At 43.0% G+C, this 26,296-nt stretch overlaps 1 protein-coding gene across 1 annotated transcript; it reads left to right on the forward strand.

Moving 5' to 3' along the window:
• The first annotated feature begins 6,394 nt into the window (after positions 1–6,394).
• TRAFD1 (TRAF-type zinc finger domain containing 1) lies at positions 6,395–25,606 on the forward strand. Its single transcript, XM_027124615.1, has 12 exons — positions 6,395–6,511; positions 8,403–8,461; positions 14,619–14,754; positions 14,865–14,918; positions 17,505–17,907; positions 18,567–18,773; positions 20,196–20,272; positions 21,507–21,737; positions 22,791–22,911; positions 23,614–23,953; positions 24,402–24,474; positions 24,704–25,606. The coding sequence occupies exons 2-12, from the start codon at positions 8,415–8,417 to the stop codon at positions 24,761–24,763; spliced, it is 1,749 nt and encodes a 582-aa protein (XP_026980416.1). The 5' UTR covers positions 6,395–6,511; positions 8,403–8,414; the 3' UTR covers positions 24,764–25,606.
• Positions 25,607–26,296: the final 690 nt, after the last annotated feature.

Here is a 26,296-nt window from a genome sequence, read left to right on the forward strand (position 1 = left end):
GGATGCCTGAGAATAAAACGGAATTCAATTCAATGAAAACAAATTTGATTTTGGCCAAACGAAAACAAACCTACCTTTTAATATTTTCATATGAAGCAGTCCATAAAGAAAACCATCAACCACTACAAAACAGAGATGACCGTCAGGAACACCTTGATGCAATTCTGCAAGTATGAATTGAGTGCCTCCTATGTGTCAGAGTCTGTGCGAGGCACCAGGCCAGGAATATGTGACTCCAGACAGCTGCTGGGAAGTACACGGGGGAGGAAGGGAAGAGAGACGGTGTTGGCTAGAGACTCAAGGAAACGCCTCATTCAGTTAGGCAAACCCCTAACCTTGAGCAGGGGCTGAGGCTGAGAGGAGCAGAGGATGGGGGCGTGTTTGTGTGTGATCTGGGGCTTCAGGGAAGTGTTGGGGAGGAGGAAGTCCATTCTGGCTTCTCAGACTGGGTAGTGACAGCTTTAGCTAGAAGAGAGGGATCGCCTTCCCCATCCAGGCTGGGACTTGAGTTTGGCAGAGCAGGGAAGAGTAAGGCAACACCTATCCTGAGGGCTTTATCAAAATTCCACTCCAGTCAATGCTGAATCTGCCTGAGCCAAGAAGGGAAAAGTTCAGGCCATGCTCCCCCAAGTTCAGATTCTGTAAATCCAGGTTGTGTTTGCAGGTATGAGAGACGAGGGGTAGTCTGGGATCAGACATTTAAATTTTTTAACAAGCCCTCAAATGATTCTGGTGCAAGTGGGTGGGAGGTAGGGCGATGTTTCTTAAACTATAGTTGGAGAAACACTGCCTAAAGGGAACTGCATCTAATCCTCTTCTACAGATTTGTCTCCTAGTAAAAAGTCTCACCTAAATCCTTTCTGCTGCTCCTGTAATCACCACACACTTGCCTGCCTCTTTTGGTCGGAAATAAAATGTTTGATAAACTTTTTAAAATTTCTGCTGTTGGGTACAGGCCAGTAAAAGCAAGGCAACCCAGGGAGTTAAGTGAACTTTTGAGCTTGTCATTATTTCTAATTTATTCTTTGCTACCATGGATGATGCCTCCCACTGTAAATTCTGAATTCAGAGGAACTTCTGGGTCACCCATGCAGGGGAAGAAAGCTAGTTATTCCCAGGAGATAGGAGCGCTATTCTTTTGTTTATTTATTCAAAATATATTTATACCAAGTTGGCATGTATGTGGAACAACTGGAACTCTCATACACTGCCGGTGGGAATCTTAAATGGTACAATCACTTTGGGAAAACAGTTTGGCAGTTTCTTATAAAATTAAAACACAGGCTTACCACGTGGTCCAGTAATTCCACTCCTCAGTGTTAATCCAAGAGAAATAAAAACATATGTCCTCCCAAAAGGTTTGTACAGAATGTTCACTGCAGTTTTATCTGTATTAGTTAAAAACAGGAATCAATTCTATCAACACAAATTGTGGTATATCCATATGCTGGAAAGCTACTAGACAATAAAATGGAATATTTTATTGATATGATCAATAGCATAGGTGAACTTCAAAAACGTTATGCTGGGACTTCCCTGGTGGCCCAGTGGTTAATAATCCACCTGCCAACGCAGGGGACACAGGTTTGAGCCCTGGTCCGGGAAGATCCCACATGCTGCCGAGCAACTAAGCCTGTGTACCACAACTGCTGAGCCTGCGCTCTAGAATCTGTGAGCCACAACTACTGAGCCTGTGTGCTGCAACTACTGAAGCCTGGGCTCCTAGAGCCCGTGCTCTGCAAAAACAGAAGCCACCGCAGTGAGAAGCCCCCACATCGCAATGAAGAGTAGCCCCCGCTCACCACAACTAGAGAAAGCCTGCGCTCAGCAACGAAGCCAAAACTAAATTAAAAACAAACAAACAAAAAAACAATTCAAAACATTATGCTGAGTGAAAGAAGCCGGACACAGAAGTGGACATACTGTATGATTCCACTTATATGAAATTTCACTCTGCAGTATATAAAGCATGATATGGGCTGCCAGGTGTTGGGTGAGGGTGTGGATTGAGAAAAGAATGATTGAAACTCTCTGTATCTTGATTGTAGTCATAATTACAGATGTCAAAATTGTACTGTGCACTTAAAAGAGCTGCTTTGTTTGTAAATTATGCTTCAATAAAATAAAAAAATAGGGTAAAAAATAAAAAATATATTATCCTATAGATCACTCAACTAATAAGGCATACAAAGCATTCAGCAAGTATAAAAATCTGACTATGATTCATCAGTACATTGTGTGCAGGTCAGGAGCAGAGGGAGAAATATGGATTCTTTTTTTTTTTCTTTCTGATTACAAAAATAACCCACTTGTAAGAAGTAATTCTAAGTCCTTATAAACCCAACATTTCAGAGGCCACCACTGGAAATGGATTATTCCTCCAGTTTATTTCTAAGCCTATTCTAACGTATATTATTAGAGAATCCTATTAAACATATTTTGCTTCTCAACTTTCTTCTTCATAAAACAATGTATTTCCCGTATCTTTTCATACTTCTTTTTACTTTTTGTATATTTCCATTGAAGTATAATTTAACTGGTCTCCTTTTGAGGGACCATTTGTTGCTATTTTCATTCTTTTCTTTTTTTTTTTGTGCTCAGCGCAGCATGCGGGATTTTATTTCCCCAACCAAGAATCAAACCCATGCCCCCTACCGTGAAAGCACAAAGCCTTAACCACTGGACCTCCAGGGAAGCCCATCCTTTTTTCATTCCTGAAAACAGTTATAGCCATCCTTGTAATTACACAGCATGAAGATTCCTATATGTAAGTTGGTTTCCTAGAAGTTTGTTGGTCAACTTGCTTGGTTAAAAAGAATAACAGTTTTGGGCCTCCCTGGTGGCGCCGTGGTTGAGAGTCCGCCTGCCGATGCAGGGGACACGGGTTCGTGCCCCAGTCTGGGAAGATCCCGGAAGATCCCACATGCTGCAGAGCGGCTGGGGCCGCGAGCCATGGCCGCTGAGCCTGTGCGTCCGGAGCCTGTGCTCCGCAACGGGAGAGGCCACAACAGTGAGAGGCCCGCGTACCGCAAATAAATAAATAAATAAATAATAACAGTTTCAAGGAGGGGAAAAAATGATTCCTTTTCTGTTGCTGTGGCTGCAGGACCTCTGTGGGGCGGGGCTGGGGAGGAAAGGAGATACACGTTCTCAGAATGCTTTCTTTATCAGACAAGATTATTAATTACAAGGCAAAAACCCAACTCTGGCTGATTAGTGAAAATGGATTTTTTGTTGAAAGGATTCTATTTAGTTCACAGAATTGGGGGAAACTTTTGTTATAAACTGAATAACATTTTGTGGATCAGTTTGAGACTGGAACCACCACTGTAACACTGCTGCTATGGGGAAATCTGTTTCAAAGTTCAGAAACCTGTTTACAAATAACCTGAATTCACTGCAGTTGGAGACCACACCTAATTAATTGCTGTGACCCAAAAAGACTCTGTGGACTCTCACCGTGGTGGTTGGGTGGTCTTACACCTTAACTGTTGTGTTTCACCCCCAGCTGGCTGTACTTATTCAATTCTGATGCTAACTATCTGGAGTTAGCACCTGACTCCAAAGGTGTATGGGCTCAGTCCCTGCGATATGGCGATATAACAAGAAATAAATGTTTGGACTTGTCCTAGTTCCTGGCCTAAGAGCTTCTAAAATCCTTGGAAAATTCCCTGAGCGTTGGTGGTGAGAAGAGTTTTTTGTGACTCATTATAAGCTCCTTTCAACCATGCTTGAGTTTATACTAATGAGGTGACTTTTGGTGGATTCCTAGATAGCTTGAGGGTGAGGGCTGGTTACCAGATGAATCAACCATGTGATTAGAGCTTTGGAAGTTTTAGTCTTACCTTACGCCCACCTCCCAAAGGGAGAGGGGCTGGAGATTGAGTTAACCACAAATGGCCACAATGATTTAATCAACCATGCTTGTGTAATGGAACCTCCATAAAACCCCCTGAACTATGGCCTTCAGAGAGCTTCCATGTGTCAGGAGGGTGCCGCACTTCAAGTCCACTGGGACAGACACTCCTGTGCTTGGGACACAGCCAGACCTTGCCCTATGTACCTCTTAGTCTGGCTGATCAACTGTACCCTTTATGATAAACTGATAAACGTAAGCAAAGTGTTTCCCTGAGTGCTGTGTGCCAATATAGCAAATTATCAAATACGAGGAGGGGGTTGTGGAAACCTTCAATTTATAGCCGTTTGGTCAGAAGCATGGTGACAAACTGGGCTTTTGACTGGCATCTGAAGTGGAGGAAGGGGGAGTAGTGTTGTGGGACTGAGCCTTTAACTTGTGGGATCTGTTGCTAACTCCTCAGGTAGTTAGTGTGAGAACTGAATTAAATTGTAGGATACCCAGCTGAAGACATTTGTGGTCAGATGTTAATTGCTGTGAGTGAAAAACATCTTACTAGTTCTCAACAAGATGGCCCTCATGTCAACTGCTAGTCACATTTGGGGGTCCCCAGACCAACCATACTTCTGACCAACTGGTTACAAATTCAGGGTTTCCCATGACTCCCTTAGGTTTGGTAATTCACTAGAAGGACCCACAGAACTTGGGAAAGCACTAAACTTACAATTACAGCTTTATTATAAAGCACTAAACTTACAATTACAGCTCTATCAGAAAGCATAGAGATCAGGAATGGCCAAATGAAGAGACACATAGGATGTAGCCTTTAGGGGCAACACAGAGCTTTGGTGCCTTCTCCCTGTGGAGTGAGGGTGAGTCATACTCTGGGCACACAACAGGTTCACCAACAAGGAAGCTCCCGCCAGCCTAAGTGCCCACAGTTTTTATTGAGGTTTCGTCACCAAAGGCACAATAAATGAAATCACTGGTCATGTGACTGAACTCAGTCTCCAGACCTCTCCCCTCCCTGGAGGTGGAAAAGCCCAATCCTCTAATCATGTGATTGGTCTTTCTGGTGACCAGCCCACTATTCTGAAGCTATCTAGGGGCTCAATTTGAGTCACCTTATTAGCATAACACAGACACTTCTGTTGCTCAGGAAATTCCAAGGTTTTTCTGTGCCAGAAACCAGGGACAAAAATCAGAGACATTATATTCTTTATTATACCACAGCAGTATCACACTCATTGTCATTACTATTGTGCCTGTCTCCTTGGTAAGCTTCTGGGAAGGCAGGGAGCTTGACCTTTGTTTGCCACATATGGTGCCCTCTTTAAATTTGCTGAGGAAATCAATGAGGCTGGTGCTGATGTAGTTCTGGACTTCAGGTATTGGTTATGCTGTATTCAAAAACAGCACCTTGTAGCCAAAATGTCTATCAACAGGGAACTAGTTGAATAAATCACAGCACATCATACAATGGAATTACTACTGAAGAAGTACGAAGATGCTCTAGATAGATGTGCTAATAATGAATAGAGTTCTAAGGCAGAATGTGTAGTACTACAAAAAAAGAGTCAAGGTGCAGAACAATATAGAATGGTATGTTCTCTTTCACATACAATGAAGAGAGTGTTTAAATCCTAACTGTACAGCCTACTGACCATTTACTAATAAATACATCCGTGTTTACCACTTTGCAGATCAAATTATAGAACATTTCCAGGACTTGGAAATCTTTCTCATATTTCCTTGCAGACCATACTCTCCAAATGGGAACCATTATTCTAACTTCTCTCACCTTAGATTAACTTTGCCTGATTTTGAACTTTATATCTTTGGAATCAGAGAATATAGTGCCTATTTAAACTAAGCATTCTATCCTGTTATAAATAAATAATGCTTTGTGACCTGCTTCTCCTGCTTACCACTATGTCATGAATGTCTTGCATTTATAATCTGCAAAAAGATGATGACTTTAAATTGTTGCATTGTAAATAATATGCTCTCTGCTATATTTAACTATCCTATTTTTTTTTTTTTAATTCATGAGGGAGGAGTTCAGAGAATCCATACAGGCAGCAAGTGGAGAAACTAGAACCCAGCCCTGCGTGTCAGGCACTCACTTTTCCACTGCAAAAAGCAAAGTGCTCAAATATGGGCAGTCTTGCAGATGTCTCGCACGAGGGCATTATAATAGCAACAAGAATGACTAATAAGTATTAATGGCTCATGACAAGAGAACAAATGCCATTAATTATCTTAATATATAAGGCATGTTAGTAATGTGTGTACAGAATTATTCATGCAAATATGGTTAGCCTGTGTCAGGAGAAGTTGCTGGGCGCAGACCTGGGCTCCCAGCTTCGGTCTCCGCCGCTCCTTCCAGATGTGTATGGGTTGGGACTTCCAGGGACACGCCCCCGTGGAGCTCTGAGGAGCCAATCGGAGCGTGGAAGGCGGGGCTCTGGGAGCGACAACGGTGCTATCCAATGGGCAGAGAGTCTGGGCCGCTCCTGGCCAATGGGCGCGCTCCTCCAAGACGGTCGGAAGTGGTGAGGCGGCTCCGGGGGCCGTTGTTCAGCGCGGGGGCCGACTGAAGAGGCTCAGTGTCTTGGCTGGCTGGTCGGTTCGGCGTCCTTCGTCTCGTCCCAGGTGAGAGAAGCGGTGGCCAGCCCCTGGGGAGCCTCCTGCGGCCTCCAGTTCGGGAGGAGGCCGGCGTCCCGAGGGCGGGGTGTGTGGGCGAGGGTCTTCTGGGCCCGGGGGTCGCGGGGGTTTCTCGTAAGGAGAAAAATGCCCGCGCCGCGGCGTCTCCCCTGGCCAGTATGGGAGGCCGTACTTTCTTCTCTGGAAACCGTAGCCTCGACAGCCCCTGGCGGCACCGCCCCTTCCAGGCCTTGGCCGCGGGGGCTGGGAGGCGGCCGTCGTTCCGAGCGCCGCCGTGGGCACCGCGCCCCGGGCTGGGCTGGGCCCGAGTCGCGAGCTGCCAGCCTCAGGGGTCGCGGATGGCCTCGTGCGGACTTTAGGCCGACGGGCCCGTGTTCGAGTCACCACTCGGAACAACTGTGCGACGGCTGTCTCCCTGGACTTCCTCTTTCGCGGTCTCTGAAATGGGGATGATGGCTTTCACCTCGTAGTGTTGTGGTCTGGATTAAAAGACTGTCCGTGTAAAGCGTTTAGCAATCAGTGAACACACAGTAAGTGACAACTATTATTTGTGAAGCTGGTGCCCTCTCCACTCCCCATCTCGGACGCCCCCTGGGAGGGGGCAGTTGGAAACCGCCTCCTCCTGGGTGTGGACCCTGCGGTGGTGTCTCCACCGCCTTGGGCACAGGAAATCCCGGGGGTGCTGGCTGACCCCTAAGAGGGGCGCCTTCTAAGGTTTGAAGGAAACTTATTCTACCAAAGCGCTTCCATGCATTCGCTCATTTACTGCTCCCAGTGACTCTTTAAAATATTGTCAGTTGTCTGCGTGAGGAACCTGAGGCTCAGGGAGGTTAAATCACACATCTGCTGAGTGGCAGAACCAGAATTGGCCCTCAGAGGGGCCGACTCCGAGCCCTGCGCGTCACCCCAACTCCCTTGTTGCTAGATAACCGGGCACTTCCCTCGTCCGAGGCTCTTACCTTGCCTTAGTGGGCTGGAATAATCTAAAGTAAATACAGGTATTAAAGTTGCAAGGGCTTTGCTTTCTGTATTGACATCTTGTTGAGAAAGAAGGAAAAATTTTCAGTGGTGAAACCTGGCAGACACGATCTCAACTAAATGATAAAAGTTAGCATCATCCGTAATAATAAGACTGTTAACATCATGTGCTTTCTGGTATAATGCACTGAGATGAGCACAACATCGCTTCTATGGTATTTCTGTCCAAAATGTATTAATCATGAGAAAACATCAAATGAACCCAAGCTGAAGTATATTCTACAGAATAACTAGCCAGCTCATTTAACAAGGTTATGCAAGATGAAAGACTGAAGGAATTCCCTGGTGGTCCAGTGGTTAGGGCTCCGTGCTTCCACTACAGGGGGCACAGGTTCGATCCCTGGTCAGGGAACTAAGATCCTGCATGCCTCCAGACCAAAAAACAAACAAAAAAAAGAAAGACTGAAGAAACTTCCCAGATCAAAGAAGATTAAGGAGAAATAACAGCTAAATGCAATATGTGACTCTGGATTGCATCCTGAACCAGAGAAAGGGCATTAATGGCATGATTTGTGAAATTAACTAATTGTAGATTAGTTATTAGTATTGTATTAGTGTTAGTTTCCTGCACTTGGTCATTTTACTATGGTTATTTATGATGTACTGGGTGAGAGGTATGTGGGAAGTCTTTGTGCTGTTTTTGCAAGTCAAATTATCTTAAAATGAAAATTAAAAAATCAAAAGGTAAAACCCTAGTGTGTTGGGTATTAAATGAAATGCACTGGTTTTGGTGACATTTTCTGTGCACTGTTTTTGTTTTGTTTTGTTTTTGTGTTTTGCATGTCATTCTTAAAGCAGAAATGAAATTGAAAGATCATACTTCTTCCTTTGTTGTTTTCAGGAACAGCTAAAGATGGCTGAATTTCTGGATGGCCAGGACACTCGACTGTGTGACAACTGGTAAGGAATCTAAGAAATGTTCTTGGAATGAGGACAGTTCTTTCAATGAGGACAGTTGGGTTATTTATTGGCAGGTTAAAATTGGAGCCATATAATACGTTGTGCAAATATGTGGGACTAAAGCTTTTTTAACAATTTTGGATAAAATTGCCCGTTCTAGAAATTCAACAACATGGTTGGTTAGGTAGCATAGAGTAGTGACTAGACTGATGGGATGAAGCTGGGATTCAGCGCTCTGGTTCCTGCCATTAATTAGTTAATGACTTTTGGCAAGTCACTTGACTGCTTTGAAACCTCACTTTTCTGACCTATAGGTAAGAGAATTTATTTTTTGTCTTCCTGGAAAAATATTGTACTTTTAAACTTTTTTTTGCTTTTTTTTAAAAAAAAATTATTTATTTGGCTACACTGGGTCTTAGTTGTTGCATGCAGGGTCTTTAGTTGCGGCACGTGGGATCCAGTTCCCTGACCAGGGATTGAACTCGGGCCCCCCCTGCATTGGGAGCGCGGAGTCTTAGCCACTGGATCACCAGGAAAGTTCCTGCTTTTTAAAAGATGCTTAAAATATAATGAAATGTTCGGACTAGAGCAGTGTTTTTTTTTTTTTTTTTTTTTTTGCGGTACGCGGGCCTTTCACTGTTGTGGCCTCTCCTGTTGCGGAGCACAGGCTCTGGATGCACAGGCTCAGCAGCCATGGCTCATGGGCCCAGCTGCTCCACGGCATTTGGGATCTTCCCGGACTGGGGCACGAACCCGTGTCCCCTGTATCAGCAGGCGGACTCTCAACTACTGCGCCACCGGGGAAGCCCTAGAGCAGTGTTTTTTAAAGTACGTTGCAAGGATTTCCCTGAATGGCTACAGTGGCTGTCTTGAGGTTGATTGGGAGCAAGGTTTAGTGTGAACTTGGCTCTACATGTACAACCAGAGCAGCTCAACTGTTTTTTTTTTTTTTAATATATATATAAATTTATTTATTTATTCTTGGCTGCGCTGGGTCTTCCTTGCTGCGCACTGGCTTTCTCTAGTTGTGGTGAGCGGGTGCTACTCTTTGTTGCGGTGCATGGGCTTCTCATTGCAGTGGCTTCTCTTGTTGTGGAGCACGGACTCTAGGTGCCGCAGGCTTCAGTAGTTGTGGCATGTGGGCTTAGTAGTTGTGTCTCACGGGCTCCAGAGCGCAGGCTCAGTAACTGTGGTGCACGGGCTTAGTTGCTCCGTGATATACAGGATCTTCCTGGACCAGGGCTTGAACCCGTGGCCCTTACATTGGCGGGCGGATTCTTAACCACTGTGCCACCAGGGAAGCCCCAGCTCAACTGTTTTTATAAAGGATTTTGCTGAAGGAATGTTCCACTGCTTTAAAAAAAAAAAAAAAAAAAAAAAAAGAAAGTCTAGTCAAAGTCTTCCAGCAGTCCAGTTTAATCATTATCATTTCATGATTCCAAAACTGTTAGTGGAAAGACTGGATGCAGACTTAAATGTCAAACTTTCTTATTTTGTTGTTTTTAACCAACAAGAGTGACAAGAAAGAGCAACTCTTTCTTGCTGAAACGAAACTTAAGAGTTCAGCTAGTAATTCCTGGTTGGGATTCCTGGTTGGGATTTCTCAAGAACCTGGTATTTCAATGACATACAAATTCCCTTACTGAAAGCAAAAGAAAAAAGCAAAGCAGAACTATCTGTGCTATGTTTAACTTACGAAACTGTGTTAGAAGGTGAGAGATTTTTTTTTTTTAAGTCAGTCACAGACCTCATTTTTTTAAAATAAATTTATTTTTAAAATTTATTTATTTTGGCTGCGTTGGTCCTTTGTTGCTGTGTGCGGGCTTTCTCTAGTTGCGGCGAGCAGGGGCTACTCTTTGTTGCAGTGCGCCGTCTTCTCATTGTGGTGGCTTCTCGTTGCGGAGCACGGGCTCTAGGCACATGGGCTTCAGTAGTTGCAACACACAGGCTCAGTAGTTGTGGCACATGGGCTTAGTTGTTCCGCGGCATGTGGAATCTTCCTGGACCAGGGCTCGAACCCATGTCCCCTGCATTGGCGGGCAGATTCTTAACCACTGCGCCACCAGGGAAGTCCAGAGATTTTTTTTTTTCTGTTTTGAATGGTTATTAATTATTGGTTCAGTTTCATTAATAGATATAGGCCTATTCAGATTATCTATTTCTTTTTTTTAATTAAAAGTTTATTTTATTTTTTACAATTTTTAAAGTTACTTTCCATTTACAGTTAATACAAAATATTGCCTATATTCCTTGTGTTGTAAAATACATCCTTGAGCCCATCTTACAATACTTTGTACCTCCTGCTTCCTATCCCCTATATTGTTCCTCCCCACCCCCCACTCATAACCACTAGTTTCCTCAGTGTGTCTGTGAGTCTGCTGCTTTTTTGTTATATACACTAGTTGGTCATATTTTGTTAGATTCCACATATAAATGATATCATACATTTGCAACTATTTTCTCCCATTCAGTAGGTTGTCTTTTTTTAAAATCATTTCTTTATTTTTTTCCCATGTTCAATATTAGTTATCTATTTTATACATATTGGTGTATACATGTCAATCCCAATATCCCAATTCTTCCCCCCCACCCCCACCCCCACTTTCCCCTCTTGGTGTCCATGCATTTGTTCTCAGAGATGTTGATAAGGAAAATAGTTTGACCCAGATTGTTGAAAGGTTGAGCCAGATAAAAAATTTTATTTTTTTACTGCCTTTTTCTTTCTGCTCAGCTTCTTGGCAGCATTAGGATATAATCAGAACAACTGCTGGTCACAATATTCTTTCCCTGCATAGAATTAAGATTGTATTTCTGTGAGGGTGTCTTGCCTTATAGGGTATTTTTTCTCCTGTGCTACTATTACTTTTGCCATTTTAAAACTATTGTAGCTCTGTTTAGGTTTTATGTGTACTGTTCCTGATGCAAAGTGTAATAATCAATGATACAAATATTCACAAGGAAACATTGTGATTTTATAAGAAAACAGACAAATTGGCTTTAACATCAGTTAAGATATTCTTATTTTATCGGTCCACTCCAATTTGAAGGAATTTCAAACCTAGGACAGTAAATGAATAACTATGCTAAGGGAGTTTTAAAAAAAAAAGCAGGGGGCGGTAAGTTAATGGAAAGCTAATGAAAACAAGGTTATTCAAAGCCAAAGCAATTTATTTAAAGAAAAAAAGCAGATTAGCATGGAAAGCTGACTAAGCCAGCACAAACCTCCTGTCTGAGTAGTCCTGTTTAAATTCCAGGTTTTAAAATTCTGTCTCTAGAGTCATATTCCTGTTGTTCCTTAAGAAAAGTTAAGGTACTCATCAAAATATAAGCTGCGATTAAACCTGCTGGGCCAGTAAAAAGAATAGTTTGTTGTGATTGAAGATGTTTTTTGCATGTTATCTCTTTTATTACTGTATTGTCTGATTGATGGGAGAGTTTGCAGGAGAGTTTGCGTCTAGGGAACAGAAACTTCAGTGTTAGAAGGCTTTGACTTTTTACTTTTGCGTGGCTCGATGTGTTTAGCATTTGGAAGGCTACTGGGGATTTTTCTGAAAGCCTTGGCTTGCCTTTCATTCATTTCTATCTAAAATGAATTTCATCTCTAACTTGGCTAGTCCTTCCTTGGGGCTTTTAGCAGTTTTATCTAGAATGGAATTGTGTTCTCATTTATCTCACTTAGAATGTCTTGATTTTATCTGTAAGTAGGTAGCAAGTATATTGGTATTTTGTCTGGTTAGTACATTTGGCGGAACTACCTTGGCAGTTAAATTTAAAAAGAAAGCAAAACCATCAGGCAACTGTTTCATGTAATCGTTGCAAATAGCTTTTATCTTTTTCTTTCAAGGTTTCCCAAGAGGTGAAAATGTGTAATAGTAAATGCTCTGTGACCTTACCTAACAGCTGCTTTTGATTCTTGCTTCTTTATGTTATGGTCCTTAATATATTTTAATTCTAAAATTTTAGTGGCATTATGTATGTAGAATGCTCTATGTCAAAATAGCCCTGTAAAATAAAAACTGTAGACATTTATTTTCTTGACTTTAAAAGAAAATTATTGTCAAAATTATGGAAAAAGAATGTAGAATCTCAGCACTGTAAGCAGTAGTTACTGGCTTTAATTTTTTGTGGCATTTGTGCACATAGGATTTGCAATCAGGATACAGCTTTGCTTCTTGCATTTTGTTGGTGTACCATATTTAACTAGCTGTTCCCTTAGAGTTTAGATATTTTTAATGGTTTTCAGTTTTTTACCATTTTATGACACTAGTGATAATCTTCATAATTCCAAGAGTGGAATTACTGGGTCTTTAACATATAATTACAGGGTCTTTAAATACTCTTTAAGCATATAATTTTATGGTCCTAGAGATGCATTTGTAGACAGTTTATTTAAAAAATTTTTTAATTATTATTTTTAAGTTAATTGATTAATTTATTTTCAGCTGCGTTGGGACTTTGATGCTGCGTGCGGGCTTTCTCTAGTTGCCGGGAGTGGGGGCTACTCTTCGTTGCAGTGCGTGGGTGGCTTCAGTAGTTGTGGCTCACGGGCTTAGTTGCTTCACGGCATGTGGGATCTTCCCGGACCAGGGCTCAAACACATGTCCCCTGCAATGGCAGGCGGATTCTTAACCACTGCGCCACCAGGGAAGTCCTGTAGACTGTTGAAAAGTAGTGGTTTTATACTACCACTAGCAATATTTTAGAGTACTAGTTTCATAACATCTTTAATAGTGGGACTAATTTTAATATTTATTAGTTTAATAGAGTTAGATGATAACTTCCACTATATATTTTAATATTCCACAGTTTTGAAAAACTTAGGCTGGGTTAATTTAAAACCAGTGGTTTCCTTAGAAAGCTGGGAATTTTGGAGAAATAGGGGAAGTTAAATGTATTGAAACATTGGTCATTTCCCTCTTTATCCATTGGAGTTTTCTTCCCATTTCTCACACTTGATTGTTATTCTGTATCACCTTCCAGTTTTGGTATGAGAGCTGCCTTGATAGTTCTACTTTTGGATAAAAATGAATTTGCATTTTTTGGTGTCTTGGTCTTTGAGATTGGGAGTATGACTATCGCTGGAGGCACATCATTCATCCTACTTTGAAATGTTTCTTAGACTATGAAGATAAAAACTATAAAAGAAATAAGCTATCTACAACTTAACGTGGGAGAAGGTTTCTATAGTATTCAGCTTCAGAGGCAAAATGGGTTATTAAAGATTTGTTGTGTAACTATCTGTATTTATCCTGTTCAGTATTTTATTTTCTGAAAATTTATTCTAGGTGACATACTTATAGGCACATTCTTTTAATGCATCCTTTAGTTAGACTGTGAAGTTGGAGCTTTCTCACGGTCATAACCAAATGAGTGAAAGGAAGGCCTTTGAATATTAAGTGCCTCTAGTTAGAGTGTATATGTACTCTGGGAGAGGGGTTCAGGATTTCATTTCTGTACATTTCTGTAGTAAATTTCTGCAGTGAATGTAGTACATTTCTGTACATTTCTGCAGTGAATGTAGTACATTTCTGTACATTTCTGTACAATGTAGTACATTTCTGTACATTTCTGCAGTGAAGTTTATATCAACCCAGCCACAGAGCTTGGTCCCAATTAGCGTCTAGCCTGCTTTGAAAAGACAAGTTGGACATAAAGGAGGCAAGTTCCCCTTCCCCCACTGACGATCCCAAAGCTGGCATCTGCTCCTTTTGGTTTGATTTTTAGTGGAATAAAATCTACTGAGATTAAAGCTATCTGAGACTGAAAATAAATGGTAGGCTGTTTTTTAAATAATCCTGGAGTGGATCATTGTGCTTTGGGGCATGGATGGTTTTGGAAAAGCCTAGCTCAGCTAGCTCTTCCTGGCATCTGACTATATGCTGTTAGTTGTGATAAGCTCTGACATCTAGAAAGTGAGGCTGAGCTTTTAGAGATAGTGCATAGCACTGATAACACAGAGTGTTGCACAGAAGACTCAAAACCTTCAGGAGTTAATTCTTGAAAAGCAGGGGTAGTAACAGTCGTAAGAGCTTATACACTAGATACTCACTAAAGAGAAATAATGGAGACTAAAGATTGGACAGGACAGATTTCCGTGCGATACCTCTGGGCATAGATGTCAGTAATTCTTGCCTTTTTCTCTGATCTATTTCTATAGCAAAAAAGAAATTCCTGTGTTTAACTTTACCATCCATGAGATCCACTGTCAAAGGAACATTGGTATGTGTCCTATCTGCAAGGAACCATTTCCCAAATCTGACATGGAGACTCACATGGCTACAGAACACTGTCAGGTGAACCACCAAGTACTTAGATGTTAATAAATGGATTATACTTGCTATTGTGTAATAACAAGTGAGCATGTTGTCACAAATAACTTACTGATTTTTGCTTCTTACCCTAGGTGACCTGCAAATGTAACAAGAAGTTGGAGAAGAGGCAGTTAAAGAAGCATGAGGTTAGTTGCCCTGCACTATGAAGGCAGTGAATTACCATGGAGCCAGTTCTATTGAGATTACAGAGCCACATGCAGAGCAGAAAGCCAGTGTTGTTGAGTCTTTGTTCTCCACCAGCTCCATGCACACTGCCTCTCAAAGCCTATTTGAGACTTTGTTTGCTGCCAGATTTGACTGCATGGCTGCTGTGCTTTATGCTCAAGCCTCAGAGCCTTTTTCCCTTTGGAACCGAGTCATTTCTCCTGGGGTTTATTGGCAGGCTCACTGGAGTGCTAAGCCAAGCCTGGGATTGCCAGTGTGGTACGACCTCTAGCATACAGCCTGCCTTACATCTTATAATTTCATTTTGACTTCTTGATCACTTGGATGACATGCTGTTTACACCCAAAGAAATTCTCAGAGAGCATTTGATGAGAGAATATAATTTGGTCCCTAGTTGAGATAAAATTGGCTGTAGTTGAATGAGTATGTGTGTGTGTGTATATATATATGTATATACATATATATATATGTATTTCTTTTTTTTTTTGAATGAGCCTATTCACCAGTTAAAAATCCCAACAACTATTTAGTTGGTGGTCATGCAAGAGTGTGTGTACGTATGTAAAAATTCATCAAGGTATATGCATTTATGATTTGTGCATTTCATTCTATGTATCTAAAAAGACTATTAACTTATTAATTTATAATTTTAAAACGTGATTCATATTCAATGTAGAAAACTTGGAAAATATAAAAAGAAAGAAAGAACTACTCATGACCCCACAGCTCAGAGATAAACATCTCATAAATAATTTAGCACTCTTACTGTCATTATTTTATCTAAGCATTTGACTTACGTTTTACTAGGCCTCACCAGCAAAAGGGGGGTTATGATTGAGGTCATATTAACAATAATAATAAGTATTTCTTTGGCTCTTAACATCTACTTGCTGCATAAAACAACTCCAATCAATTGTCCCCCTCTTCTCCTTTTTCTCCCAGCTATTTCTGGGAGTCATATGGTGATAACACCAATCATTATGAATGTACAAGTACAAAGTATTTCCTAACATTCCTGCAAGTCAGGCTATGACAGTTGTAGACCACAGATTAAAGAGTTAAAAAAAATTCTCCTTTAAAAAAAAATGTTGACACTTTATTTGCTGTTCTTGTGAGTTACTAGCAATTTTTAGGGTTGTTAACAAAGTACTTTTATATTATGTGGTGTGTGCCAGCAATTATTTTCTCTTTTGCTTTTGAGTAACTTAAATCAATGGCATTTATCTGATAAAACTTTTCTTTAAAAAAACATCTTTCTGAATTGATATTATAGCTACATGGTATATAATTTTAAAGCCACAAAGCATATATATAAAAATTATCTCTCTTCCACTCCTATTCCTAAGCACTCTTTGTCAGTTTCTTATGTTTTCTGTAAGAGATATTCCATGCATATACAAAATGTGAAAAATGTTTGAAGTATCATTTAGAATAAAACTTGGGTTTAATTTGTATGAAAAGAAATTTTGCTCTTTGACACAGTGGTTATAAAGTGTCTAAACTTTAGAAGTGATGTTATATGAAAGTTCTGAGTTTAAGTTCCCAAGTTTTGGAATGTCCATATCATAGTAACATATTCTTTCTTATCTTTTTAAAGGAATATTAATTATTTAGTGCTTTAGTGGCGATTTCAAATTAAGTATAAAAGTTTTGTCCTTCATCTGCTGAATACATTCACATTCTTGGGGTCATCTTCATTGGTGATTCTTGACTTATTTGGTCAATTTAAAGCCAGTGCTGGGCTTCCCTGGTGGTGCAGTGGTTAAGAATTCGCCTGTCAATGCAGGGGACACGGGTTTGGGCCCTGTTCCGGGAAGATCCCACATGCCATGGAGCAACTAAGCCTGTGCGCCACAGCTACTGAGCCTGCGCTCTAGAGCCCGTGAGCCACAACAACTGAGCCCACGTGCTGTAACTACTGAAGCCTGAGTGCCTAGAGCCCGTGCTCCGCAACAAGGGAAGCCACCACAATGAGAGGCCTGCACACCGCAACAGGGAGTGGCCCCCGGTCGCCGCAGCTAGAGAAAGCCCACGCACAGCAACAAAAACCCAACGCAGCCAAAAATAAAATAAATAAATTAAAAAAAAAAAAAAGCCAGTGCTATATACAAATGTGCAGATTTGAAAAATCAGTGTCTTTCTAAAGGACAATCCCTTTTCCTCATTGCCAGGTACTTAAATCGGAGTAGTAAGGGGAAATTGGTCTGGGGGAGCTTTGACAAGCATATATGAATTGCTGTGCTTTTGCTCTTTGCTCCTGGGCTTCTCTGGCGGATTTTGGGTTACTTTGTAATGTGTGCACAAAATGATGGTAGGGTGGCTGAGTGAGTAGATTCCTTATAAGACTTTCTTTTCCTTTGTAGAACTTGGTGGCAGGACAAAGAGGGAAGGGGTGACTCTTAAATACATAGAAAACCATGGCAGGCAAAGCTAGGGTTGGAAGAGAATATTTTTGTAGATACTTTTTACTTTCCTTGCCCTGTACTTTATAAAACATGGCCTCTCTTAGATTCACATATTATCTGCCTCTTTATTCTGTTTTGCAGGAGACTGAGTGTCCTCTACGACTTGCCCTTTGCCAGCACTGTGATTTGGAACTTTCTGTTCTCAAACTGAAAGACCATGAAGATTACTGTGGTGCCCGGACAGAGTTATGTGGCAACTGTGGGCGCAATGTCCTGGTGAAAGATCTGAAGACTCACCCTGAAGTTTGTGGGAGAGATGTGGAGGAAAAGAGAGATGAGGTTGCCATGCCGCCTAATGCATATGATGATTCTTGGGGTCAAGATGGTATCTGGATTGCATCCCAACTCAGACAAATTGAGGCTCTGGACCCACCCATGAGGCTCCCTCGAAGGCCCCTGAGAGCCTTTGAATCAGAACTTTTCCAAAGTAGAACCACCAACCAAAGGAGCATGACAGCCCAGTTTCCAATTCAGAATAATCTATGTGAGTTGTGTTTGGGATTAGAAAACTGGAATGGTATCAGATCTTAGGGCTGGTAGGAACAGGGCTTTGGAGCCAAATAGATCTTAATTATAGAAACCTGATTGTAGCTGGGTAACATAAGGAAGAATACTTAACTTTCCTATAGATTGGAATAACAGAACCTCTTTGCTATTGGATTTTTGTTGGATGACAGTTAGGGTTGATGGATGACAATGCTGTTAATAGCTGACACTGAGTATACCCTATGTGCTTAAAGGCATTTACAAAGTGCTTTAGATGTATTAACTCATTTAGTTCTCACAACAGTTTTATGAGGGTGGGTCAGTGGTAGAGCTGGGATTTGAATTCAGGCAATCTGACCCCATGCTTTAAGCCATCCTGCTATAATGCAGAAAATACATATAAAATGCCTAGCACAGTGCCTATCTCTTAGTTATAGCTCATTAATATTGTTTATTAATAAAAGTTAGAATAATAATGGAAGCTTTTATCATGGCAGACTTAATATTTGGAGTCCCATGAGCACTGAAGGGCTGGGCCTCTTTTGTTCCTGCACAGATTCCTATAAACCTTGAATATTTGCTAGGCATGGACTTGAACTAAGGGATGGCACCATCTTTAACGTTTCTTGAATACTGGCTTTTTTTTTTCTTCCCCAGTGGAAGAACAAGAAAGGCAGGAAAGGAATAGAAGCCGACAGACCCTCAAAGAGGGTGGTGAAGACAGTGCAAACTTGGATTTCATGTTGGCCCTAAGTCTGCAAAATGAAGGCCAGGCCCCCAACTTGGCAGAGCAGGACTTCTGGAGGGTCATATGTGAGGCAGACCAGTCCCGTGAAGGTCCCGGTGCTCTGAATGACATAAGGGGTATGTTTGTTTACACTAGCCTCTGTCTCTACAGTTTTTTAAAGTCTTACACTAAACAATTTATATAAAATTGAAAGTTTTTCATGAGATAGAATTTTTTAAAATTTTGTTCATTTGCTTTTCCCAACTTTTATTTATTTACTTATTCATTCATTCATTTACTTATTTACTTATTTATTCATTCATTCTTGCATGCATGCATGCATGCTGCCCAGTTGTGTCTTAGTTGTGGCACGTGGGATCTTTAGTTGCAGCATGTGGGATCTAGTTCCCTGACCAGGGATTGAACCCAGGCCCCTGCATTGGGAGCGCAGAGTCTTAACCACTGGACTACCAGGGAAGTCCCTGTCATATCTTTAAACATGTTAAAAATACTTGTTTTTCTATTGTCTCTGAAAATATACCTAAAGTCTATTTTTTGCTATTTGCTGTTTCTACTGACTCTCAACGGTGGCTTGCTGCTTCCCTCTGTGTGCTTGCGTGTGTGTGTGCGTGTGTTTTAACATTAAGTTTTCTGGTGTGTTCCTCTGAGGGTATTTATATATGCTTCTAGCAGGCTCCTGGGGATACTACTGACTGGAATAATTTTAAATTGAAGTTTTGGCCTGGGCTTCTTAAAACCATAAATGTGAATTTATGTAAAAACATAAATGTAGATTCTCTACTCAAACCCACGTAAAGGCCAAACTCTGGTTACTGTTCCTTAGTAGAGATTTTTCTCTCTTCTACGTAGAGCCAAAGCTTAGTTAGGCAAGTTTCCTTACCTCCTCGCATCGTTCACCCTCCCTTGTTCAACAGTCTGACTGAGGCTGTTGTGTTTTGGGATGCCTGGGATTAAAATTACTCTTATTTATTGGGGTTGGCCAAAACGTTCTTTTGGGTTTTTGTAACATCTTACAGAAAAACCTGAACGACCTTTTTGGCCAACCCAGTATTTTCTCATTTAAGTTACTTTTATTCAGCATCTTTTGTTTATATTTTGTACTGGGAGGGTTTTTCTTCTCAGGATATTTGTCTTCCAGTAATATCCAAGCCTCAGTTTCTTCATCTGTAAAATGAGGGTCATGTGGATCTACTTCATAACATTTTTCCTGAGGATTGAAATAATGCACAGAAGGTTTTTAGATTACTGACTAGGGTTATGACACATTTAAATTTCTTTCTTAATTGGAGTAGTGGGTAAACTACTACTTTACTGCTTCTCAGGAAATGGTGACAAGTAAATCTCTTTCTGTAGTGCAGGTTTTTTGCTTAGGGTTTGTCTCTTAAATAGTTTCCCTTCAAGGATTTTCAGCCCCACAAATTGCTATGTCCAAGAAATTGCAAAGGAAATCAGACTTTCCTATCAAACCCCCCAGGGGGGATAAAAGGTAGAATCAGGTTTGTTTTTGTTCGAGTCTGACTGTGTGGCCTGATACCTAGGTGCAGCTGATGAGACCATGTTGCCTTGTGAATTTTGTGAGGAGCTCTACCCAGAGGAACTGCTGATTGACCATCAGGTGTGTTGTGAATTACCTGAGGGCTTTAAGCTTTAGGGAGGAATATGTGCAGGCCCTATTGGTGTTGCAGGCCACACGAGATCTTGAGTAAACTATTTTAATACAACTCCTGTGATAGGAGTAGCAACTGTGTTTTTAACCCTGGGGTGACTGACATGTGGGCATGAGAACTCAGCCTCATTCCCTCTTGGGCAAAGTAACATTTACACCAGCAGGCCCAGTTGCTGACTCCGTTCTGTGGTGATAGTGTACATCTCTACTGACCATCTTGTAATCTGGTCTCATCTCATGGTACATTTGATTTATTGGAGCCATACTGAAGTCCTTGCAGTTCCCGGGAGGGTCAGGAATCTGTTTTGCACTTTACTTTTCTGCCAGCTACCCCGCTTCCTTAACACACCCCTCACTCATAGACTCAGTTCAGACATGACTTTCAGGAAACCATCCTGTGGAATGCTCTGAAGGCTAGGCCAGAGGTCCCACCTGCATGCTCCCCGCAAGTCCTGTGCCCACAGCTCTCTTAGCCTGTTACCCTCACCCTGTGGTGTTGTCTTGCTGATCCCCTGTTGGTCTGCACCACTCGGCTGAGTTCCTTGAGAACAGGTTCTGGGTTTTCTTAGTTTCTGGAATCTCTTAACGCCTGGTATATGAAAGGTGTCAGGTATTTTGAATGATTGAAGGTTCTTGTGCTATTTAGGAATGATTAGAGAGTAGCCTTTGTGTTTGAAGAGTGGCTCCACTGATGGAGGGAGCCACTTTTCCCCTCAACACTTACTCTCTGATTTGGTTTGGCCTAGTCTGGCACTTCCATAGCTGTTAAGTAGTCCCTGTGCTCTGGGTGGAACATGCATTCCCCCCGTAAGTGGAACAATACAGCATCTGAATACATCTAGTATTTGGTTTGGGAGTAGCATGAGAAAATCCATTAATAGGGATAACAAAGAATATTTGGGCCTCTCTTACTGTATGACTGTGGGAAGAATCTTGAATCTTTTCAAATTAATTTAAAAAGAATAATCACATTAACACAGTAAAAAAAAAAATTAAAACAGTACAGAAATGTTTAAAATAAAAGCAAAGTGAGTGTTCCATCTGTGTTCCTCTGACCCTTCTTAGTCCCTCTCCCCAATATTAAACATTATTAAGATTTTGTGACTTATGGAAAATATTTTCAGAATTTAGTTTGTTCCTTAACCTCTGCTTTTTTTTTTTTAACCTATGTTTTTTGAGACAGACGAGTTGTAACCCTTCATGTGCCTTACCTCCGATCAGTGTGGGCAATGCTTCTCCCAAAGGGGTGGAGGACCCTGATGTCATCTTCCAGAAGTTGATGCAGCAGGCTGCAAGTAACCAGTTAGACTCTTTGATGGGCCTGAGCAGTTCACCTTCTGTGGAGGACAGCATCATCATCCCCTGTGAATTCTGTGGGGTCCAGCTGGAAGAGGAGGTGCTATTCCATCACCAGGTAAGAACACTTGGAGGACCTGTCCACTTCTTCCATCCTGTTGATCCTCTGAGCGAACCTGAGGCTTTTAGAGCCAAGAATGCCTCTTTGGCCTTTAAGTTGTGTGCATACCTGATCTGGCTACTGGCCATGTCCTGTTTTGTGAGCTGTCTGAGGTATAAAGTACCTCAGGCCTTTGGACTTTCTCCGCCTTCTGGCAGTGGAAACCATCCCGTCACTAGCTGTGGCCCAAGGAGCCAGGACTCTATTTAAGCAGGCATGGAGGACTTGCCAGAGGGTTTAGAAAAGCATTTCCCTGAGGTCATCGACAATTTCTACTTTTGACCAGGTGGGTTCTTCCCTGTTGGGGTGGCACTTGCGTCTTGCATTCCAGGAGACTGGGATCTAATTCTAGCTTTGCCATATGGTTGGTCTAAGATAGGTCCCATTCCCTCACTGGGGACATCTGTAAATGAAGGAGTTAAACTAGATAATCTGAAGTCCTTTTTCAGCTTTTGCAGTCTAGGATGCCAGCATCTTAATGGAAGATACGTTTTCTGCCCCATCTTGTTTGTCGTGGGAGCTAACACTGAAGGTATTTCAGGGGCATTTCTGTAATCAATGCCCTATAGCTAGCTGTTGCTAGAACACCACACATTGCATTTCTGTAATAAAGACTTTTGCCTTTGGATCAAGCAGTAGATAAGTCACTGCTTGTTGTCTCCTCAGGAGACTACAAAATAAGCAGTGGTGCAAATACTCTGTGGTCAAAATGTAGACATGCTTTTCTGGGCTCCTAGGACCAGCCCTTCTTTCATCCCTGAACAAATCAGAGAGTGCTTCTGTCAGTGCTAGTTGGAATGATTGCTCTGTTCCAGGTGTGCTTCCTCTTAGTCCCAGGCCCTTCCTCTCAGTGGTTGTCAAAGTCATCCTGTCCCATCGCCCCCCCCCCCCCCCCGCCAGCCTCCCCATAAGGTGTGTTCACCCAACCTGCTGTTCCTTCCTTTCCTCCCGCTGCTCCCTCTCTGAGGAATGACTCAGTCCAGAGGTACTAATTCTGGTTTTTCTTGTTAGGACCAGTGTGACCAACGCCCAGCTACAGCAAACAACCACATGTCGGAGGGGATTCCTAGTCAGGATCTCCAGCCTCGACAGACTTCACCAGAGCTACCCAAGAGGCGTGTCAGACACCAGGGTATTAGCCAGGGATGAGCCAAGGCTGCAGGTCTGCTGCTGCCTTGGGCCTGCTTTCCATTTCTCATCTGCTACTCTAAAATGGGTTTTACCTTCATCCCAAATTAGCAAGCATAGTACGAGCTCACTGGGGACTCCCTTGGGGCTACCTGTGGTCCTGTGTTAGACTCAGGTGTCTCGGGTGTGTAGCTTTATAGGGTAATGGCTTTGGGGACAGCCATGAGCTATGCATATCAGTCAGTGCTTATTCAGCCGCTGGTCCCTGTCAGTACATTTAGCGGATGATTGGAAGATAATTTTCAGCCTTACTGTGGCTGCCCTGGGCCCCTGCTTCTAGTTGAAATATGCTCAACTAGAGTAGGATAATCAAACTTATTATCAGTATTCTTATTATGTAATAGTCTCACAACTAGGCAAGTAAAATTGCTTTTGAAACCCCGTTGCCATTAGAAGCCCAAAGCCAATTAGAAATGATTCTTCAAAGTTTGCTTGTGCACCATTGTTGACTAGTTAGTGAGGACTTAGGCGGTAAGTGTACAGTGTGGATTAATGTTTCCAACCCTGTCCTGGAGACATGGGTTTCAGCATCCTTTAGGGATGAGGCAGTCATCTTTTACCCAGCATCTTTTGTTCCTGCTCCAAATCCAGCACTAATAGCAAGAGCAGCCTTTTCCCTAAAGCTGGTGCTCTTTTCTCTTCTCAGGAGACCTGTCTTCTGGTTACATGGATGATATCAAGCAGGAAATGGCCAAAGGGCCCACCTATCCTCTCCCTGCCAGCAGACCCACTAACAATATGACGGCTACTTCTAACCGCCTGACAACATCCACATCAGGCCCCAGACCTGGGTGCCAGCCCAGCCCTCCTCGCGCTCTGAAGCTCAACAACTTAGACAGCCAGGGCATCCAGGGGCACAATCGAAACAGCCATAATGGGGCCCTGGCTCCTGGGCACGTTCCAGTGGTTCACTCCGCTCGAAGTCTCTACCCAGAAAACCTTGTGCCCTCTTTCCCCCGTGGGCCTTCAGGGAGATGTGGAGCAAGGTGAGAATCAGTGGCCTGGGAGTGGAGCTTGTGGGTGGCTCAGGAGAACGTGGAAGTGTGGACTTCGCTTGTATCGTGGCCTGATTCAAAATGTTCCTTTGCTCTGTGTGTTTTTTTTTTTTTTTTTTTGCGGTACGCGGGCCTCTCACTGCTGTGGCCTCTCCCGTTGCGGAGCACAGGCTCCGGACGCGCAGGCCACGGCTCACGGGCCCAGCCGCTCCGCGGCATGTGGGGTCTTCCCGGACCAGGGCACGAACCCGTGTCCCCCGCATCGGCAGGCGGACTCTCAACCACTGTGCCACCAGGGAAACCCCTGTGTGGTTTTTTATTCATTAGTTTTATCTGCTACTGGAGAGCTGCTTTTGTCTGGTTCCAGCTGTTCTGTTCTGAGTTTTCTGACTTTTGCTTGGGGCATCTCGGGAACTAGTTTCCAATCCTTCTCTTTCAGTGGCAGGAATGAAGGTGGCAGGAACCCCCGGGTCACCCCCACGACCGCCAGCTACCGCAGCAGAACTGCAAAGGTGAGCGGGATCCAGCCCAGAATGCTCATTGAGGACTCAGAAGTGGGTGGGCTGGTATGGTTCTTGAAGTCAGAAGCAGCTGGGCAACAGGCCGGTTGTGGCTGAGGACTGTTCTTGTGCTTTTGATGAGGAGGTTTCCATAGAAGCCTGACATTTCTGGCGCTCTTCAGGAGGAGTGCTGCTTTCTTACTTTCTACGTAAACTTCGTCTGTGTTCTATTGTTCAACAGGCAAAACCCTCCAAGCAGCAGGGAGCTGGGGATGCAGAGGAGGAAGAGGAGGAGGAGTAACAGTGTCTGCAGGGAACTTGCGCATCGGTTCCATCTTTCCTGCACAAGTTGCCGTGGTGCAGCCCCGCCCCTTGGGTTCTGTGGGTAGGGGCCATCTGACAGATGTAACTTTTTCTAGGCTATGGCCATTTTGTGTCTTTTGAGATTGTGCTGTGGGAGTTTGGGGGTTTGAGGGAGGGTTAGCAGGGAGGCTGTTGAGAATGTTTCAGCTTTAGCTGCTGCCTTTTGGCAGCATAAGTTACGGCCTCTTGGCCCACCAGGGCTTCATCTTTTGACATGCTGTCACCACTGCTTCATGGTGCTGTGTGGTCCTGGTGAAAAGAGGGAGGGTTCTAGAAACCTGGTCCCCACCAGTGAGGTGATGCTCTTCATGTGGTGGCCTAAATTGGGGAACTTTTGGATATCCTCTCCTGTGTACTGCCCATCCTCACTCTAGAATTTGGGCCTCTGGTGTGCGTGGAGGAGCTTTGGTAAAGTGTTCAGGCCAGTTGCAATATGTGTTAGGAACGAGGTTTGGAGATGAGTTGAGCCACAGGTGAGCGGACTATGTACAGGCTTTGTTTTAATCTGCTTCTTTGGCATTTGGCATCACTGCCTTCTGTTTCTGATGGGGAGCATGGCTCCTTTGCCTTCACTGCCTTCTGATGGGAAAGGCTGGGGGCTCTCTGTCCCCTCCAGGGCCATGCTGGGCTCTGCGCTAATCAGGAGTGAGGCCTAAGCTCATGGCTTGCTCTGAAAACCAAGAATCAGAGCCCCCTCCCCCTCTTTTTATTTTACTGTTATTATTATTATTATAATTATTAACATCCTTGTGATAGAAATAAAGTTTGTACTTGGAGTTCAGCTGAGTCTTGTGGTTCCTTCTCCTGTGTGCTCTTTGGAGACTTTAGGGAGACCAGAGTGGACTGGAGTCAGCTCTGAAGAATGGGGGAAGGTGAGCAGGGCTAGGTTTTCTCTGTGCTTCTTGGAACCCCAGCAGATCCAGCATCATCCTTCTCAGAGTGCCAGACATTCAAGGTATAGTTTTCTCTTTTATTGGAGTTGGAGGAAACTGACAGGTGGCTGCAGCTCTGGGGATGATTTGGGGTGGGCTGGGGGCTGCCTCCAACTGAAGAGAGGAAGGCAGATTCCTCAGAAGCCTCAGTCCTGAGAGTTGTTGAACCTTAGCAGCATTATTCATTACCCCTCAGCACCTCATACTTTGCCCTGGACCATCTAGTACCTTAGCTCATTTTGAGCTCATTTGTTTTTCTCTCAACAACCTAGTGGGGGTGGGAAAGGTAGGAAGAATTGCCCCAATTTCATATGTGGAAAGGAGTGACTTGCGTAGGCTATGCAGCTAATTCATGACAGCCGGGACTCTGAATTATACTGAGATAAAGAAAAAGGGGGACTTCCCTGGTGGTCCAGGGATTAAGACTCCATGCTTCCACTGCAGGGGGTGTAGGTTCAAAAAAGGGGATGGAACCCAGGCTCATGGCAGTGAAATCGCCAAGTCCCAACCACTGGACCGCCAGGGAATTCCCTATTTAT

Source organism: Aethalodelphis obliquidens, unplaced genomic scaffold, assembly GCF_003676395.1.
Source record: "Aethalodelphis obliquidens isolate GAN/ISIS:26980383/991018 unplaced genomic scaffold, ASM367639v1 scaffold28, whole genome shotgun sequence".
In the NCBI taxonomy this organism is placed as follows: Eukaryota; Metazoa; Chordata; class Mammalia; order Artiodactyla; family Delphinidae; genus Aethalodelphis; species Aethalodelphis obliquidens.